This window comes from Anguilla anguilla, chromosome 19 (assembly GCF_013347855.1).
Source record: "Anguilla anguilla isolate fAngAng1 chromosome 19, fAngAng1.pri, whole genome shotgun sequence".
In the NCBI taxonomy this organism is placed as follows: Eukaryota; Metazoa; Chordata; class Actinopteri; order Anguilliformes; family Anguillidae; genus Anguilla; species Anguilla anguilla.
In genome coordinates, this window is record NC_049219.1 from 15,782,566 (window position 1) to 15,800,790 (window position 18,225).

General features: G+C 48.0%; 1 protein-coding gene across 2 annotated transcripts; it reads right to left on the reverse strand.

The window, feature by feature from the left end:
• Positions 1-3,272: 3,272 nt before the first annotated feature.
• bmt2 (base methyltransferase of 25S rRNA 2 homolog) lies at positions 3,273-17,355 on the reverse strand. 2 transcript variants are annotated; one of them, XM_035402499.1, is made up of 5 exons: positions 17,142-17,355; positions 13,408-13,549; positions 11,255-11,392; positions 7,114-7,228; positions 3,273-6,080 (listed from the first exon to the last, which is right to left on the reverse strand). In XM_035402499.1, the coding sequence occupies exons 1-5, from the start codon at positions 17,305-17,307 to the stop codon at positions 5,451-5,453; spliced, it is 1,191 nt and encodes a 396-aa protein (XP_035258390.1). In that variant the 5' UTR covers positions 17,308-17,355; the 3' UTR covers positions 3,273-5,450. The 2 variants fall into 2 exon arrangements, with proteins under 2 accessions (XP_035258390.1, XP_035258391.1); XM_035402500.1 differs by lacking the exon at positions 17,142-17,355 and adding an exon at positions 14,154-14,262.
• Between the last annotated feature and the right edge of the window lie 870 nt (positions 17,356-18,225).

Sequence of the window (18,225 nt, forward strand, 5' to 3'; positions counted from 1 at the left end):
ATGCACTTGATGATGGGCCAGGGATGAGGTTAGCCATTGCTGTGATTAGCAGAACCAACCCTTCAACTGTTTCAGTTTTTTTCTTAATTAGCGTTCCTGGACTCCACTGCTTTCAATTACCAGTAATGATTGTGACATCAGCATTAGAATGCCCAGTAAAGAACATTCTAATCACATTGCATGCACAAGAATTTTATATTTATACACAGTTACACACACACCCCACATAAAGAGTTTGGTTATGTGCCTGTGCTGTATGTAACAGTTGTATGTTATTTGTCATCTTTGCTTAGAAAATCCAATTACACAAAAACTAAAATGGAGAAATTGTCATTAAAATTGAAAGTAAGAAAGAAACAGAGAGAGACAAAAGAAGAGAGCGAGAGATAGAGAGTGCTGTGAACAACAAGCTTGGAACACAGTTCCACACATTGACAGCTGCTAACCAATGTGTATCTGCAGACTGCCTAAGCTAATCTTTTTTCACCAATAGGAGAGACAGAGAGAAGGAGAGAGAGAGTGGGAGAGAAGGATAGAGAGTGAGAGAGAGAGTGGGAGAGAGGGATAGATAGATAGAGAGAGAGAGAGAGTGGGAGAGAGAGGGAGGGAGATTACAGACGCTCTCCTCCATCTGTTGGGCCTGTCAGAGACATCATGTGTGCGTCTGATTGCCAGAGACAAACACCTCGCTCTAACCCGCTACAACCCCCACAGATCAAAGCCTGTGACCCACAATCCCACAGGCAGTGTCCTTCCTCAGGCCAAACAGGCTGCCATACAAACTGCAGCTCCCAGACTGAGCCAAGATGAGATATTTTCTAAACCACCGGGACACATCAACTGGACACTGAAGGCTAATCCACTGGCACTAAAAGCAGGATTCATTCTACCGAGCAGAGCAAAACAATAAAAAACACCTTTCAAATCGCAACCCAGTTCCCAGAGTTTCAAAGATAGCCATAAAAACCATGACAACTTTGAAATTATCAATGAACAAAAAGATTTCAAACCTAGAAAATTAACAAGAAGCTTAGCAGGAGTAAATATTGGGTATCTGCCATCAAACAGTAAGAGAGGGAGATTAAACAGAGACATAAGAAGGGGTGTCTGTCCGCGATATACAGTGATGCAATGCACTGAAGATTAGGGTCTGTAGGAATGTTAAGCCGTGCTCTACCACTCCAGAACTCAGCAATACTGTCATCTGACAACTGCAAATCAGGTCATTCAGAAACGGTGATGAGGAACTAGCCTGTGTGTGTGTGCATGTTAGTTCTTGCTCTCACAAAAATGTCCTGCAGTCTTGTTGACAAGAAATGCATCAACATCACCCCTTCTCTCTCTTATAATGTACCACAGTCACTGTCTGGGGCTAGTGTACCTGGAGCAGGTAGAGTGCACACCTGGAGTAATGGGTATAAATTGAGTACCTGCAGTACAGTTAGGAACTGATTACCTGCAGTTATCGGTGAGGATCCTGTGCATTAGGAACCCTAAGGCCCCCAAATTTAGTCTGATCTGAGGTGGACTTAAAAGTATAACTTCAACTTTAAACAGACAGATTCAAGACAGACGCCATCTATGCAAGACTTTTATGAAGCAATCATAAACTCATTCAGTACAAGCTTTAGAAATATGAATATTAATACTGCTAATGTTGACATTAACGTTATATAGTGTGCTCCGCCGGATACAGCCTACCTGGCTCACTTCGTCCTGTCCAGGCTTGGCTCGAACCGTTAGGGCGTCGAGCTTCTTTGGCCAGCCGAAGGGAACCAGCTTCGTGCGGAACCATCAGTTTTTCCAAGAAAACGTCGTGGCAAACGGTCACACAGAATGTAACTTCAGTCATAGTCTGGCAAAAGTTTTACATTCGCTGGAATAAACCAAGTGCTTGTCTGAAACCTAGTTAACATCTAACGTTCTCTTCTAGCTAGCCAGCTAGCTAATGCTACCTTTAAAATCTAGCTAGTGCTAACAGATATTGCCCCCCGTTTAGCTTGTACCGAACACTAAAAATGGTGGTCTTCGACTTGGTTTGGTACGTTTCAATCCAATGAATGTTGTGAACGCTTGAAACGACTTGCTTTTCATGTTGAATTTTATGTTTGAAAACTTTACTCGCCTTAGCCTTAGATAGTGTTTCCGCAGCCAACTACAAGCAACTCTTGCAATTTACAAACACAACGTAGCGCGTGTCAATATTTCTGTTCTGCAAACAGACCTGGGGAAAATAGTTGCCTTTGATATTCTATTTGTGGATGCAAACCGTTTCAAATTGATTGTACAGATGCGCTCAGAAAAAAGCAAATATTTGTTTTGACATTCAAACATTTATACCACAAAATTTGAAAGTATTTGAAACTCACACATCAAAGTGGGCAGCCCGGTCACGTGACGTATGTCCTTCGGAATTTTGTCTTCCCCCCCGAAACAGGTGTCTTAACCAAGCTAATCAGCGACATGTTGTAATACTCCCGGCTTGATAAATAGGAATTTAATTTTTAAATAAAAATGATTGTGTTGACACGTCCCTATACTGCCTCTCTCCTCTTCTGCTTCCACATGCATTCCCCTGTCGTAAATGCTGGCCCTTCAGTTCTGGCTGCAGCAGGACGCTCACGAGATTAACCAGAGTTACAGGCCAAATGCTCACTGTAACTAAGATATCAGAGACCGCAAACTGAGCTGCTAACCAGGTGTGCCAAATTAGGGATGGAATGAAGCCCTACAGGATGGTAGATCTCCAGGGACAGGGTTGGCTCCCACTGCTTTAGACAGTTGTTACAGCAATGCAATCAGGTATGAGTTAACCCCTGAGTACTGACACTTCGCCATTCTGGTTCAATACAGGTTTTTTAAAAAAAGTAACTGCTTTACCATCACAACGACTGGTGTTGGCAGTTAAACCAGGGACAGAAATGTAGTGGCATCATGTTTCGCACAGACAAACCACACTGGGAGACCATGTTCACGTTTGTTTATCAAAAGGAGAAAACACTGAACAAGCTCACCTGACTGCTCTACGTCACGGAGGCTGAAATGCCTTCGCACACAGAACAAGTCGGTCATACAGACGGCGAGCCAAGCAGACCAATTACAGGGGGAAAATGTGCGTCTGTGTTCAGCAACCCTTTCTGCAAACACACAACACAGTACAAACCCCCCCCCCCCCCCCCCCCCCCCCCCCCCCCCACACACACACACAAAGGCTACACCTCCGGCAATGTGAGGAACAGGGCAACAACGGAACTACTCACGCACGCAATTCATGGGTTTTGAAAATTCAAAGAAAATAGTTTTATTATTTTTTCCCCCCCGAACTGAGCAGTCGTCCATCGTCCAAATGTTTCCTGTTGTGAAAGGTTTCCAGTGCAGGCCAGTGGTGATGCCCACTAAAGTTCATTTGGCAGATCATCCGGCTGTTATCCTGCTCCACGTGGGTCTCTGGACAGGGAGCGCACGCACGCAAGGAAAACACTGACATATAAGGCACCGTTTGGAGTGACCAACATCACCGACATCATAGGAGCCTGTTACTACAGCACACTCACAGTATAATATCAGACCACTTCTTCTGCTTTACTGAATGTTTACCTAGAGTGAAAACTCATTTTATTACTTCTGGCATCCTCTGAGTGTCAGGGGAAAAAAAACAAAAAACCATGAAATAAAGTATCAAAGACAAAATATCACACGCATACATACACACAAATGCACACAGGCACATTCCAACCACCCAGGCAGGCAAATATTGCAATGAAGAAGTGCAACGTTAACTATTTCTCTAGTGTTAACAATAATGAACCTTTTTGTCCACAATATTAAGGTACAGTACTTAGTAAGGACACAACAAGCTATTGCAGAGATGCAGTCAAAACGAAAACTAGCCATGACTGAGTCCAGACAGGGGTATTAGTGCAAAAAACCTCACTGAGGTAAAATATTCCAAAGAAATGCAGAACACTGACAGCCTGACACAAAGGCCTTGTAAAAACATTTGAGACAAAGAGTACATTTTGGCTGAGAGGACTCACTGCATGAAGATAAAGCCAAAGACCGGAATCTGTATGACTATGGAGGGACAGTGCTCATATTAGTATGAAGATGGTCTCAGTACACAATATGCAATATTCAATTATATCAATTTGCAGATGAACTGTTCTGTAGAAGAGAGAAAAAAACAGAAACTAGCAGAAGGATGACCGACCCCATGCCTACTCTCTACTGTATCTCTGATATGGGCTGGATCTACGCATCCAAGATTAAACTGCCTGAAAACAGAAGAATCGATTGCAGCTAGAATGCCTCACATTATGAGTACACTAATATGTTCACAGTTATCAAAAAAGAAAGTAAACCCATCTTATTTTTCAGTTATTTTTCACAAAATTAGTAAAACTAATTTTCTTGTCTTTTGTTTCTGTTATGAAAAAGTGTAAAATGTTACAAACAATGGTTGTTTTTTTTTGTTAGTTTTTTTTTTTTTTTTAAAGATCCCAATATCTTCGTTACCCAGAAAGGTGTTGGATTAAAATCGCGCCCGTGCCTTCAAAATGGCTGACGAACCATTGCTGGAAAAGTAAACAGACTGGCATGGCGCTTCAGGGGCCGAAATGCATGTGGCCCCGACAGCACAAAGCAGGCGCAGCTTCATCAGGCATCCTCTCACGTCTGCAGGCTACTCCGCTTCAGCTTCATCAGGCATCCTCTCACGTCTGCAGGCTACTCCGCTTCAGCTTCATCAGGCATCCTCTCACGTCTGCAGGCTACTCCGCTTCAGCTTCATCAGGCATCCTCTCACGTCTGCAGGCTACTCCGCTTCAGCTTCATCAGGCATCCTCTCACGTCTGCAGGCTACTCCGCTTCAGCTTCATCAGGCATCCTCTCACGTCTGCAGGCTACTCTGCTTCAGCTTCATCAGGCATCCTCTCACGTCTGCAGGCTACTCCGTTTCAGCTTCTTCGCCTGAATCCTCCATTTAAAAGAGAGGCCCTCCTGCCTGACACTTTTCCCATCAGGATTTCTGCAAATGTCACGGGACGAAAGAAAGGACGAGACGGTCGAAGATGAACTACTTCACCACCGTGAAGATACGAAGCGCCAGTGAACAGGTGTGCGTGTGAGAGTCTGAGCTAGCGCGCGCGACCAGGGGCTAACAACAAACACGCCGCTCTGCTGTTCTGTTTCCGTCTGTGCAAACTGCGCTGGTGTTTTCTGAGGGAGGACGAGGGCAGGGCAGGGCAGGGCGACAGCTGGGAGAGATAAAGGCATGTTTGTGTGTGGGTGCGTTTATGTGCACAAATGAGCGTGCACTGGTATGTGTGCGTATGTATACGCATGTGTATGAGTGTACATACACATGTGACCATGTATATGCGTGTGTGTGTGTGTGTGAGAGTGTGTATGTACGTACGTGTGTGTGTGTGTGTGTGTGTGCCTGTCAGTGTTCAGCTGTGCAGCAGGATAGGCTCCTCCCTCTCCTGGCAGTGGGCGGAGCCGCTCTGGCTCTCCCCGGAGTCCGAGTCGTAGGGCGCGTCGGGCAGCTCCAGGAAGCCGCAGGCCAGCTGCTCGTCCTCGTCCTCAGAGCGGGGCGGGGCGGGCGTGTCCCAGCACTCCCCCTCCTCGGCCCCGCCCAGGTCCTGCGGGATGTACAGCATCTCCGGGTAGTTCCGGCTCACCAGGTCGCTGCTGGTCTGCAGGGACACCTTCCGGAAGGCCAGCAGGTGCATGTGCGCAAACTTGACGTACTTGTAGCGCTTGAAGCCCAGCGTCTCCACGGCTACGCGCCAGCTGGCCATCATGGGGGCGTGGCGGTTCTGGTGGGAGGAGTCGGGCGTGATGATGAGCAGCAGGCCGTGCAGGGCCAGCAGCTCGTGGGCCTTCTTGCAGCAGATCCAGCGCTGGTAGGGCGAGGGGAAGTAGGACAGCAGCAGGGAGAAGACGGCCACGTGGAACAGCTCGCCCGGCAGCGCGTCGATCGGGCTGCGCAGCTGCAGCAGGAAGGCGTCCACCGCGTCATGCTCCAGCTGCAGGGGCGGCTGCAGCTGCAGGTTCAGGAAGTCGCACTTGTGCACGCTCTGGGGAAAAGAGGGCGTTTCAGAGCACATTAACAGGGCACACAGGCTTTATAAATACACCCCATTAGTCCCATTTCTCTTCTTTTTTAAATGTGAAATAATGAGGTCATATTCCTCGATAGGCAGCACCATGTTTTTGTATAATAGGTGTGACAAAGAATGCTCCTCCTCTTAAATTAGCCCAGAGAGCTTTTCACACGCACCAGAGAATATTCACACATTTTCACATGAGTGGGTTATAAACCACACGCGCCGAAACAGCCGACAAAGCAGAGCCCGGGACCCTATTTTAACACGTGGGTGAATCGCTCTATTCATTAAAAAAGACAGCGCTAGGTGCGCTGTCTGCAGAAAGCCAATGCGCGGGCCTGCACATGCACTGTAGCATGGCAACCCTCCGAGCTCAGCGCAGCCATGGCGCATCACGGCGTTCCGGAACCTCATCTGCGCCATCCCTCCCGCCTCCCGCGAGCTCCGGCCAATCACACGACATCCTCACCTTCGAGCCGTTCGTAAAATGGCACACGCCTACTTAACTCTCAGCACCCTAGACACGTGCGAGCGGCAGATGGGAGCGCGGGGGGGGGAGGAGGCGGGGGGGTGGAGGAGGAGGTGCAGGAGGGAGGAGGTGCAGGGGGAGGTCTGGGAGAGAGGGGGAGATGAGAGATCTCCTGCAGAGAGGCTTTAATTACTGATCCTTATCACAGCAACATTAGCTCCAGCAACTGCATCACACAGACATCTCAGACACTCACTCACACACAGACACACGTACGCACACACACAAACACACACATGCACACATACACACCCATGCACACACATACATGCACACATACACACGCACACACCCATGCACACACATACATGCACACATACACACACACACACATACACACACATGCTCACACACACAGTGTGGATGTGGCTGCATAGCAGTCAGAACTGGCCCCTTTGTAAGATTAACACTGCGTGTCACAGAAGAACACATCCTCCAAATTCACTCATGCGAGAATGTTCTTTCTGAGCTTACCTCAACCGCAGGCACTATGTCGATACCGACAGTCAGAAACTCGTCAAACTTCAGGAAAGGGTTAAAACAGCTGCCCACATCCAGGAGGCGGATTCTCCCCGTCTGGACACTCAACCTGAGAGAGAGAGAGAGAGAGAGAGAGAGAATGATTGACAGAGAGAATGAGAATGAGTGTGTGCGTGCGCACGCATGTGTGCACACACACCCACACACGCACACACATACACGCACGCACGCACACATACCCACACACACACATACACACACGCACACGCACACCCAATCCACACACACATACACGCACGCACACGCAGACACACACACGCACACACTTTCTGATGGCTGGAATACCAATAAAACAGAGTAATAAACGGCTTCAGTAATAAAATGCAAAGAGCACCCAAAAGCACATATTTTATGAAGAGCAGTAACGGGCGCTGGTAATGTGAATCACACACGCACACACGCACACACGCCACACACGCCACACACACACACACACACACACACACACACACACACACACACGGTGTCCTCAGATGCTTTCCTCCCGCGTTCGTTTGTCCTCAGACATCTGGGAGCTCTTTGATGTGCCGTCAGATGTTCTCCAGTCGAAGGACGCGGGTCAGCCGGACGGCCCGGCGCTAACCGGGGGGGCCCGCGGACCGCCAAACACGGGGGCCGACATGCTCCGCCGTCACCATGACAACCTGCGAGGGCGCCGTTTCCGACAGCGGCGGCCGAGCCCCGTGTGATTAAGCGTGACCCCAGCCAATTACGCGCAGAGGGACGGAGAGTGTCATTTACCGCCGGAGAGGAACAGAGTAAACACCAAACTCCGGAGGTTACAGAGGCAGAGCTGCGCCAGCGTAATGCAGGGAATCATCTGGGCCAACGGGACCACGCGCAGCGGGGGCAATAACAGGCCGCATCGATGGTAAAATGGCCACACTGCCACCGCTGAACCAGACGCAACTGTTAGGGTTTGCCACTGCGGTCAATAAGGCAGCCTCTCATATTGCATCAGTTTAGTGTTGAGCTCAGCGTCGAGAACCTCCACACTGAAGCGAAGGGAGGTGCAGGGGAGATGCAGGGGGAGGTGTGGGGGAGACACAGGCGCAGGGGAGGTGCGAGGGAGGCGCAGGGGAGGTGTGGGGGAGACACAGGCGCAGGGGAGGTGCAGGGGAGGTGTGGGGGAGACGCAGGGGAGGTGCGTGCCAGGCAGGAGGCCGCAGGTGATGCAGTGTGAGTGAAATGAGAGCAGACAGAATGGGGGCACTGGAGCACGCTCAGACCCCTGTGCCCGTTTGCCTCCTATTTACACACACACGGACACGGCCACCGCATTTCACACTCCACTGCATTAGACCCGTACGCTTCTGCAGAGGAACCAGCATATGTAAGGGTTTAGGCCCAGACTGCAAGCTCCAGTATGATGCCAGTTCCCGACATTCCCCCAGTTTTGGGAAGGGTATCGGGGCATTACCATAACCCCCCACTCTAACATACAGGCACACACTGACCTCAGATCATTCCCATTTCTAACTTTCTCTTCTCTTTTTCTTTTTTCATTTACATGCAGTTATTTCTCGGGGTTTTTCCCTACACTTCTTCATCGAAAATAACGCCTCACTCAATAAAACCGAAATGAAAAGCCTGATTCACGCATTCTCTTCTAAGATTTCTGACGCCCTAGTCCTTTCAGCTCAGCGCAGTTACGAGCTGCAGGTCGTCTGTGAGCGCAGATCTCTTCTCACCAGAAACATTCCGGGAGGAAACGTTCCAAGAGCCCGCTCCTGACTCATCCCTCGCTAAAAGGCTAGACAAAGTTTGCGATGGCAGAAGAGAATCAGACCGATGAGTCAGACCCACGTTAGCACGTTAGCATCTCTCCCAGGCTCCCCTTCTGCAGTTCCACAGAACCATGCTGCTGTAAATATGGAAATCAGAGGAACCCCCAGACAGAAAGGGTCACCCCGATATTTTTCAAGAAGCAAAACCAGAAAGCGAAAGCAAAAAATAAATAAATGTATGTAGTGTAAAACAGGGCTTACACAGACCTAATGGTTCATTAGGGCCAGGCCTGGAGCTGATACTAAGACCAAAGCACAGTCATAATTAATAATGTCTGCAGTAACAAGGCACAGGTCTAAACCCTTAGACACTCCAAATTACATTACTGCCTGATCGATCAGGTGCGGCGCCCGTCTGGAGCTGTACCGACCCGTCCTAATCTACCCCCACAGGAGAGGACCACACCCCGACCGCCTCGCCGACAACCGTGATGAGAAACAAAAAAACTATGCTTCATTTCCATCTCTCAGTCTCAGACCTCACACAAACACATCTGCCGCAGACCGAGTGAGAGAGAAACAGGGTGAGCTCAGCCTGGTGTGAAATGAGCTCAGCCCGGAGCGAGAGAGAGAGAGAGAGACACTGCGCACGCTCTATAAATCAGTGCGTAACGTTACTCAGGGGAGGACCCCCAGCTTCATAAAGGCTGCACATTTATCACAGCGGGAGCTGCAGAGTCCCAGTGCTGCAGCAGCGTAAGGGGAAGAGGAACGCTTCCGCTGCCCTGCGGCCTGATGGGGCCCACTGAGGCTCCACCCCAAACGGCTTCTTTCGCTGCCATGAGGAATTCCTCTGGATTCCCAAAGAGGAGATGTGAGGGATTCCCTGGCCTGGTTCTTGCCATGCTTCTGGCATGTGTGCTGTGCTCGCAAGCCAGGCCAGAAGCAGGAAGTAGGTGGAGCATCAGCACCATATAATGGTTAGTAGTTTAAGAGGCTGCAGGTTCAAATCCCAAGTGAGGCATTGCCGTTGCACCCCTGAGTTGCGTAATCTGAATTAAACTGAAATCTGCTTAATTTACATATTGTAAAAAAAATTGAAAATAAAAGATCTACAATGAGTATCTATGGTATAAAGGGTTGACAGGTTTCATGTGTGTGTCTCTTTAAAGGAGGCGGTGTAACTGTCTTTGGATAAGTAGATGAGTGAAGCAGCAGTAGTGATCCCGGGGTGGATTTGGGCAGCTGACCTTGTCTGAGGCCCAGAGCGGGACGTCCCAGACAGACCCAAACGGAGGGGACATGAGGGTGTATGAGGACAGACAGGGCTGCAGGCTGCTCTGGGCAGACCCTGGCCTGAGGCCGGGGGGGGGGGTACAGTCACACCCCCCCTGTCACATTCGGACCCGTCACGGACGTCCGCAGGGAACCTTCGGGCTGACAGACACGACGCCGATGACAGTACTCAGCGCTACGGCAACAGAGGACCTCGCCCCAAAACCCGCCAACCACAAAACAACAAAAAAACTAAACAGGATGGCACAAAAAGAAAGGCCTTGCTTAACTGACTGGGGTCCAGAGACAAACAGCCTTGCTGGGTGTGAAAATGAAATTCCATTTAATGAATAAACAAGAAAGCAGCAGCACCCCTCAGATGATATGAGGGGGAGGGGTACAGATGGGCGTTTGGGGAAAAAACTGGGTGAGAGACCTCCGCAGACTCAGATAATTAATCTGGAATGAACATTCGCACCTCACACACTGCCAGTCCCACGGTGACACAGAACGCACACAGATATGGGAAGATCGGCATTTCTGTGCCGATAAGAGCCTAATAATAAATTATGCGCAATAACGTGAGTCAACAAGTTATAATCAGCTGGCTGATGAAGATTCTATTTAACCAACAAGAACTTTGCTTTTTCCCCTTTGAAATGCTCCACTCAGCCTAAAATGCATTCCTACAAATACTTCTGTGCACCTGAGCTCTCTTACCTGCAGTCTCTTGCTCTCCTTTTCCTCACTCGCTCTCTCTCTCTCTCTCTCAGGTGCGGGATAACACGGCTATGCTAGCAGTGACGCGTCCTGCGTTGGCAGCGCCAGGTGGTTTGGTGCCCAGAGCCCCAGTGTGGTCACAGGTTCCATCACCACCGTCGCGCCCCAGTGCCAACCAGCCAAATTCCTACATTCAAACTGAACGTGAACGGAACACCATCGCTGTGTTAAAAGTTGAGTACGTCGCTCTGGATAAGAGCGTCTGATAAATGCCTGTAATGCAATGTAACGAACCGTCTGGAGCTTGGTTTTGGCCGTCTGTGAAAGAGCAGGAAGTGAAGCGAAGGCCGTACCTGTGAGGTCCGTTGGTCTGCGGAGGGGGGGCGCACGGGGGGGCCGCAGACGACAGGGACGTGGAGAGCCTGGCCCGCTTCTCATCCTTCTCCAACACCCTTTTCATCCCTCCGTTCAGGAAGTACTCCTGACAAACACTGCAGACACAAAACACACACACGTCACACACACACACACACACACACACGTCACACACACACACACACACACACACACACACACACACACACACACACACACACACACACACACACACACACACACACGTCACACACACACACACACACACGTCACACACACACACACACACACACACACACACGTCACACACACACACACACACACACACACACACACGTCACGGCTCGTACCGACCGTGGAAGTCGTCGGACTGGGCAGGGGAAATCGCCTGTGAAATTTCAACCTCAGAATTATCACCATCTGAAAAAGACCGTCACTAAAGGATTAGGTGCGTTTCCACGGCGAGGGTTTTGACGGCTGGATCAGCGTGGGCCGTATCAGAGCTGTGCTTTTTTCTGCTCGTATTAAAACCGTGTTTCAAACCGCAGCGGGGGCAGATACTGCCGAGCCACAAACACGTTCGCGTTCGCGCTCATGAGCTGTGTGAGGCAGAGCCGGAACCAGAACGCGCTTCTCAGGGTGCAAAAAATCACCTGAGCGCTTCAAGGGACGTTTACGGCGTAGGCAACTTACCAGACCGTAATTTCACTGACGCACGCTAATTTCACAGCCTAGATTGAATCATTCCCCCATCCATTATTCCAGGGTTCGTACGGTACAGGTACATAATGGAGGCTCAGACACTACAGATAAAGGGAAGGCTTTCACCACTCCGTGGCTCATCCTTACGCAGCTGAGCAGGATCACAGCAGTGAGGTGCGTGGGATTAAGATAGGCCAGCGTGGGCGAAGGGGTTACCTCTGATGTGTGAAATACAGTGCGTTTCTTTTTTTACCATGTCTAATTAAATTCATGGGTCATGCGTCTAATCCTCCAGCTCCTTATTACAGTCCCGTAAAACGCTGTGACAGACGCATGCTCTTCAGGTGAATTTACAAGTGTACGAAATCCTGGGAGGGGAATCTCTTTCCTCCTCCTTGATGTGCATCTTTCTATAAGACATTTCTGCGTGCAAAATGGCGAGCTGGCTGCACGCCAGTTGATCTTCTCGGTGACGAAGACGATGAAGAGTTTCTGGATGAGGCATCGTGCTCGAGGGCATCGAGGCTCCACAGAAGCAGGGCTATGACTCAAAGCCATCTGCTGCTAGGTTACGGGCCGCTTGGTGAATATCGCTGCATAATGATTCGCTCTGACCAAACCAGGACAAGGAGCCAACCTGCTTCTCCGCCGTTCGGCTAACAAACACTACACTTTCCAGACCTATTTGCACGCAGCCTTCATTAAATGCATTATTCCAGGGTCGTCGCTAACATTAAAGAGAAATGCAGTTCTTGTAGTTCGATTTTATTTTTGTTGTACAAGAGGGAGACGAACACAGACGCGTTTGACCTGTGACCCAGTTTTTAAAAGTGACGCTGACACTGTTGCTTAAGCTGTGCGGAGTGCAGAAAAAGGAAGGGGAAAGCAGAGCTTCAGAAAGCTCCATATGTGAGGAAGAAAGTTGCAGCAGCCCGGTGACATCACCGGAGAGCCGTGCCGATTGGTCGGATCCCTCGTCTCAGACAAGGAGGCGGGGACCGCAGCTGCATCTTTGCTCAGTCATGGCCGTCCACCAAACTTCTGCCTCCATAAATCTGTCTGGTTTCCATGCACCTCAGCGGCCACTCCCCGACTGCCAAATGTTCTTAAGGCTCTCCTCTGCCTCTGGGCCGTGTGTGTGTGTGTGTGTGTGTGTGTGTGTGTGTGTGTGTGTGTGTCAGAGGAGGAAAGCAAGGCGGCACTTTCAACGATGTGTGTGCTGCACGCAGACACTCACGCACCCTGCTAAGCCCAGTCTGAACCTGCAGTGTGAATAATCTTGACTGACACTACAGTGAGAATAGTGTAAGATCCTACTGAATGCCATCTGATCATACAGAGAATAAAAGCACGATCCCGATAACCGGCTCAGGATGATCACAGCCGTAGCGCCCGAGCTCCGTTTCCACGGCAGCAGCGCGGCGCTCACCTGCGGCACCACTCGATGCGGCCCTCCCCCTCGCAGGTCTTGGCCCAGTGGTTGTCGGCCAGGTTCTTCATGGCCAGGGCGTACTCGCTGAGCGTCTCCTCGTCCTCGCAGTGCTCCCGCCAGATCTTCTCAAAATCCCCCACTGCAGGCAGAGTTAAGAGAGCACAGTTACAACACAGGACCGCCAGATATTCTCAAAATCCCCCACTGCAGGCAGAGTTAAGAGAGCACAGTTACAACACAGGACCGCCAGATATTCTCAAAATCCCCCACTGCGGGCACAATTAAGAGAGCACAGTTACAACACAGGACCGCCAGATATTCTCAAAATACCCCACTGCGGGCAGAGTTCAGGGAGCACAGTTACAGCAGGACTATCAGCGCAGGGCTGGAGAAGGAGAGCGCTGGGTCAGCGAGAGTTTAAACACAGGCACAGGGGAGCACAGGCACACTGCGCAGTCTGAGACATCCCTGCGCGAAGCACACAGCACCGCTCACCAGCATCGAGAGCACAGCAGTGAGTGCCACACCCCCTTTCACACACAAACATTACAGCATGGGATAAGGGCAGCAGTAATAACACAGAAAAAATATGAAAACACGGCAAGTCTTGGTCTTGCACTAACTTGAATTTCCCCGAGGATATTTGAATGATTACACATACGAAGCATATTTTAAAAGACGAAAACGAATTAAGCAGTATTAAGTATTAAGGTGTGAATAACTAGCGCCATCCTCACACCTACCTGAGGAGAAGACCTGCCCAGGACTGGCACGGACAGCCATTAATGCGGGAGCGTGTCTCTGTATGACCAATGCTTTCTCTCCGGAACCTTCTCTGTCTCCAGACCCCGCCGCTAAGGCTAAGCATGGCTTATGTTTGCCCACCCCGCCCACCTCATTTCCTTTTTTTTTTTTAAACTGTGTTTACAACTGCTTTCCTTCCCAGAGCTGGATCCTAAAAATGCTGTTCGTCTGAGGACTACACACACCCCTCTGAGTGAACACGCAAAGAAACAGAAATCCAACCAGCAAAAAGAGATTTCAAAAAAAAAAAAAAGAAAAGAAAAGTATTTTTGGTTTCCAGGAATAAAAACAACAACAACAGGAAGAGGGAAACGCAGGATTGGTCTAGCAGCATGAATACTGCAGCCTCATGCCAAGTAGACGAGATCATGCTTAACTTATTATCCACTCATGAGGTCTACTCAAAAGAGCCACTGTGCAGAGCCCTGTTTTCATACCCAGGCTAAGTTCTCTGGCTGCAATTAAATTCACCCGCCAGAGGAATTAAACTCAGTCAAAATAAGATTTTACTGGGGGGAAAACATGTTTTTTAAAAAAATTTATTAAATGTTTGCACGTTTAGTTCTATTTTCCTTCAACCCTGGTCCTGGAGATGAAAAGTTCAAAACCCCACAGATGATTTAGAGGATGTTGCAGCCAAGGGGCAGGCTTTCAAATTTAATCAGGCATTACAGAGTTAGTAAATAAAGAAATTAAATACCAAATATGTGCATGCTATAGTAATTATGTTATGCACTGTATACATGATCTACTTATTCTGTGTGTGTGTGTGTGTGTCCATTTGGGTGTGTTTGTGCTATCAAGCCTGGTCTTGAAAATGAGTTTCTACCTCAACTACATGAACTGGCAGGCTATTCCACACATTGACTAGTCTCTGCGTGAAAATGTTTTTCCTAATGCCTTTACGGAATTTACCTTTTACACGCGCGTAAAGTGGAAAATGCCTTTTCTGTACAAAAAACACATAATTTGAAAAACAAACCTCAGCTGTACTGAACAAGCTCCTTCCACTTGGTGGAACTCCAAGTGTTTTGCGAAGTACACTATGATTTTTCTTTTTACCACACGTACGTCACGACTACCTGCAACAGTGTGCATGACTTTTCCCACTATGAGAACAGTGATTACTGCAATTATGAACCCAGAGTGCGTGACCTTCCTCTCTATAACCCACAGCCAGTTATGCATCCCTGTCGGAATGCAGTACGCAGGTCAGATCAAAGCACAGAGTACACAGTGCAGCAGGTGTATAAGCAAGTATGCAAGTATGCTTCGACAGGAAGTGCTGTGACTGACTGACATATTTATCTGGCAAATAATATAAACAAATCACCAAAAATGTGTATTCCCTCTGACTCCAATATAATTAATAAACAGTTTTCAGAATTAAAATAGAATCCTTGGATCTACGTGTGATATTTCTACATTTATAGAAAGTTATTTAAAGAAAGACAAAAAAGATGCAAACATTTACATTCTGCTCACTAAGAGGAAAAGTGTTGCTAAATTAGTTACAGTAATGACATGATTGCCCAACTTGGGACTTTACGGAGATGATTTTCTGGTAAATAGCGACTATGACGAAATCTGTAACTGACTGCTCTTTTACACAGCAGTGGAAGCAACTCAAGTGGGACCTCATTAAAGTGATACACTTGCATTCTGACCAGAAAACCCAAAGATTTCTTTTTTTTTTTTTTGTTGCCCTTGTGCCAGTCTGAGGCTGATAAGTCAGGCACACGGTGTTCTGCACAGCTAATCCCAACGGCACGGAACCAATGAACTGTCCCTCACACCAACACAATAAAGACCTTTTCAGCTTCCGAGCGAACGCCTGAAGAACTGTGTGGAGAGGTTCTCCAATCAGAGTGGGCGGTACGTCAGTAGATAATGCAATCTGGTGTCAGGACAAGATCTGCCCACCATCGCTAGAATACAGTAAACATACAACTTAAATCCTCCCAAGCATACTTCACTATTTGAGCTGGCACTTAAGTTTATAGCACACGAGCCTCTCCCTTCAGCAGGCACCCTCTATAATACACATGCAGACTTTCTATAAAAGAAGATTTTAACCCTGCATTGTGGCCCTTGGGTTTAAGACCACACTGTTTTTATACCAACCCAGGAGCCTGGTTCTGACAGTCCTACAGACAATGTTATCTTTGCTAGGGTTAATCTAACCTTTGTGCAAGCCTTTGGTTTTACTTCACTGGGGTTTTATGTTACCTTACTTTACCCTTTCGGTACATAACTTAAAGTCGGCCAGCTTGTTGTCACTGACGTTGGCTACAGCTAATGCACCACATTCCTCCTGCAGGATTCATGAGCTTCTTTTTCTTCTTCAAATTCCATTAAAAAAATATGTACAGCTATATTTATGCATTGGACACACATATGTACTGATATGTGGGTGTGACGCCGTGGTATGCGTTATCTTAGTTTATGCTGACCCAAATTTGTTATTGTCATAAAAGACCATTATGCTTCCATTCTGACGCAGCTCCTGCTCTCGTGTGAGTGTTCTGGTTGGCTATCTATCCAGGTCAACTAACGGCTAACTGTCTATTACAGTAGAGAGGAACATGTCTCAACATGACACAAAGGCAAAGACAGTCAAAAACATTCAGCTAGTTGCAACAGGAAGCAACTATTTACATACGATCCGTGGACATTTAAGTCTTCAACGAACAGACATCTGTTGTAAACAACAACTGACATCTTACGATTCACTATGGCTTGCTAAATTATATCGATAATGTGGCACAACATGCAGAACTGCCAGTTAACACCAAAGAAATGTCGGCTAGTATTGTCGTTCAGCTAAGTAAGCTGCACTCTCTTGCTATTTGAGAGGCCTAGCTAACTGAACAGGCTATTTTTGCACAACAGAATCCAGTTCCTTCTACCCCACAGAAAGCGCCTACCTTCTCGGTATTTCCGTCGCAGTTTTCGGTGGACACTCTTAACGACTGTGGAGAGCTTCTCCTGGTCGTTCTTGTTGTTGCGTACCGCTCCTGGAAACGTGGCAGCGTGAATCTGCACATAATCGGTCTCTTTCTCGCTGGGACTAGCGCTATTCATGGGATCCATAGCACCGCACCGGTCCCCTCGGCCACCGGCACGCAGGCAGACAGTAACGCGTACGCTGACTGGGCCTTTCCGACACACGTGATACGGAGCTGGCACCAAGATAACCAATCACAGGACTAGAAGCATGAATACGTCATGATAGTGGAAGGGGCGTGAAAATGACGCCCAGGAAGAGAACGGGAATCTGTATTATATATATATATATATATATGGGCCTAGCATGATTGTAATAATCTGCATAAACAATAAGCCACAAATACATGGAAATGTCCATGTCACTCACCGTATTAAAAAAATTGATCCAGTCCTCAAAAAAATGAATTAAATATTAATTTCAGGAACTAGCTACTTGATTCACTCAATACTACGTCTATCAAACTAATTAAGAGGGTCTTTCCTGACATAATGATCCTGACTTCCCCTACCTTACGTCCAGAAGAGAATTCACCTGTATCCAGGCAGAAGTCAAAGTGATGCCAAGGGCATATTAATGCCAGGTTCCATTGCCCACGTTCTCAATATCACCTGGGACCACAGTATCTATTTAATCAAAGAAGTTTACACAAGAACAAAATGCTTCAGACCATCATGACACATTCGAATTCTACAAAGTTATAGCTAGTCATAGTGTATCCTCGCTTTTACACTCCAGGTTTTGTCAATTTGTGTTGATGTTTTATGGGACCGATGGGGCATCACATTTAGTCAGCTAATTTGATCTTGTGAACAGTTTGCATATTGCACATTGCTGCACAGCTGATGACTGGCTTTTGTTTTTCCATCTGGAATTCAGAGTAATTTTTATTCTACATTCCACAGCATGAATTTCTCATTGTGCGTGTGTTTACTTTTCACATAACGCAAGCAGTCATTGGTTTAATTGTGAATTTACATTTCTGGTGCCACAAGCACGGATTT

Coding starts and splice junctions, on each gene's coding strand:
- bmt2 (XM_035402499.1), bottom strand. CDS start 17,307: ATGGATCCCATGAATAGCGCTAGTCCCAGCGAGAAAGAGACCGATTAT. Junction 11,393..13,407: donor CGCATCGAGTGGTGCCGCAG/GTGAGCGCCGCG, acceptor TTGTGTCTGCAG/TGTTTGTCAGGAGTACTTCC. Junction 6,081..7,113: donor ACATAGTGCCTGCGGTTGAG/GTAAGCTCAGAA, acceptor TCTTTTCCCCAG/AGCGTGCACAAGTGCGACTT.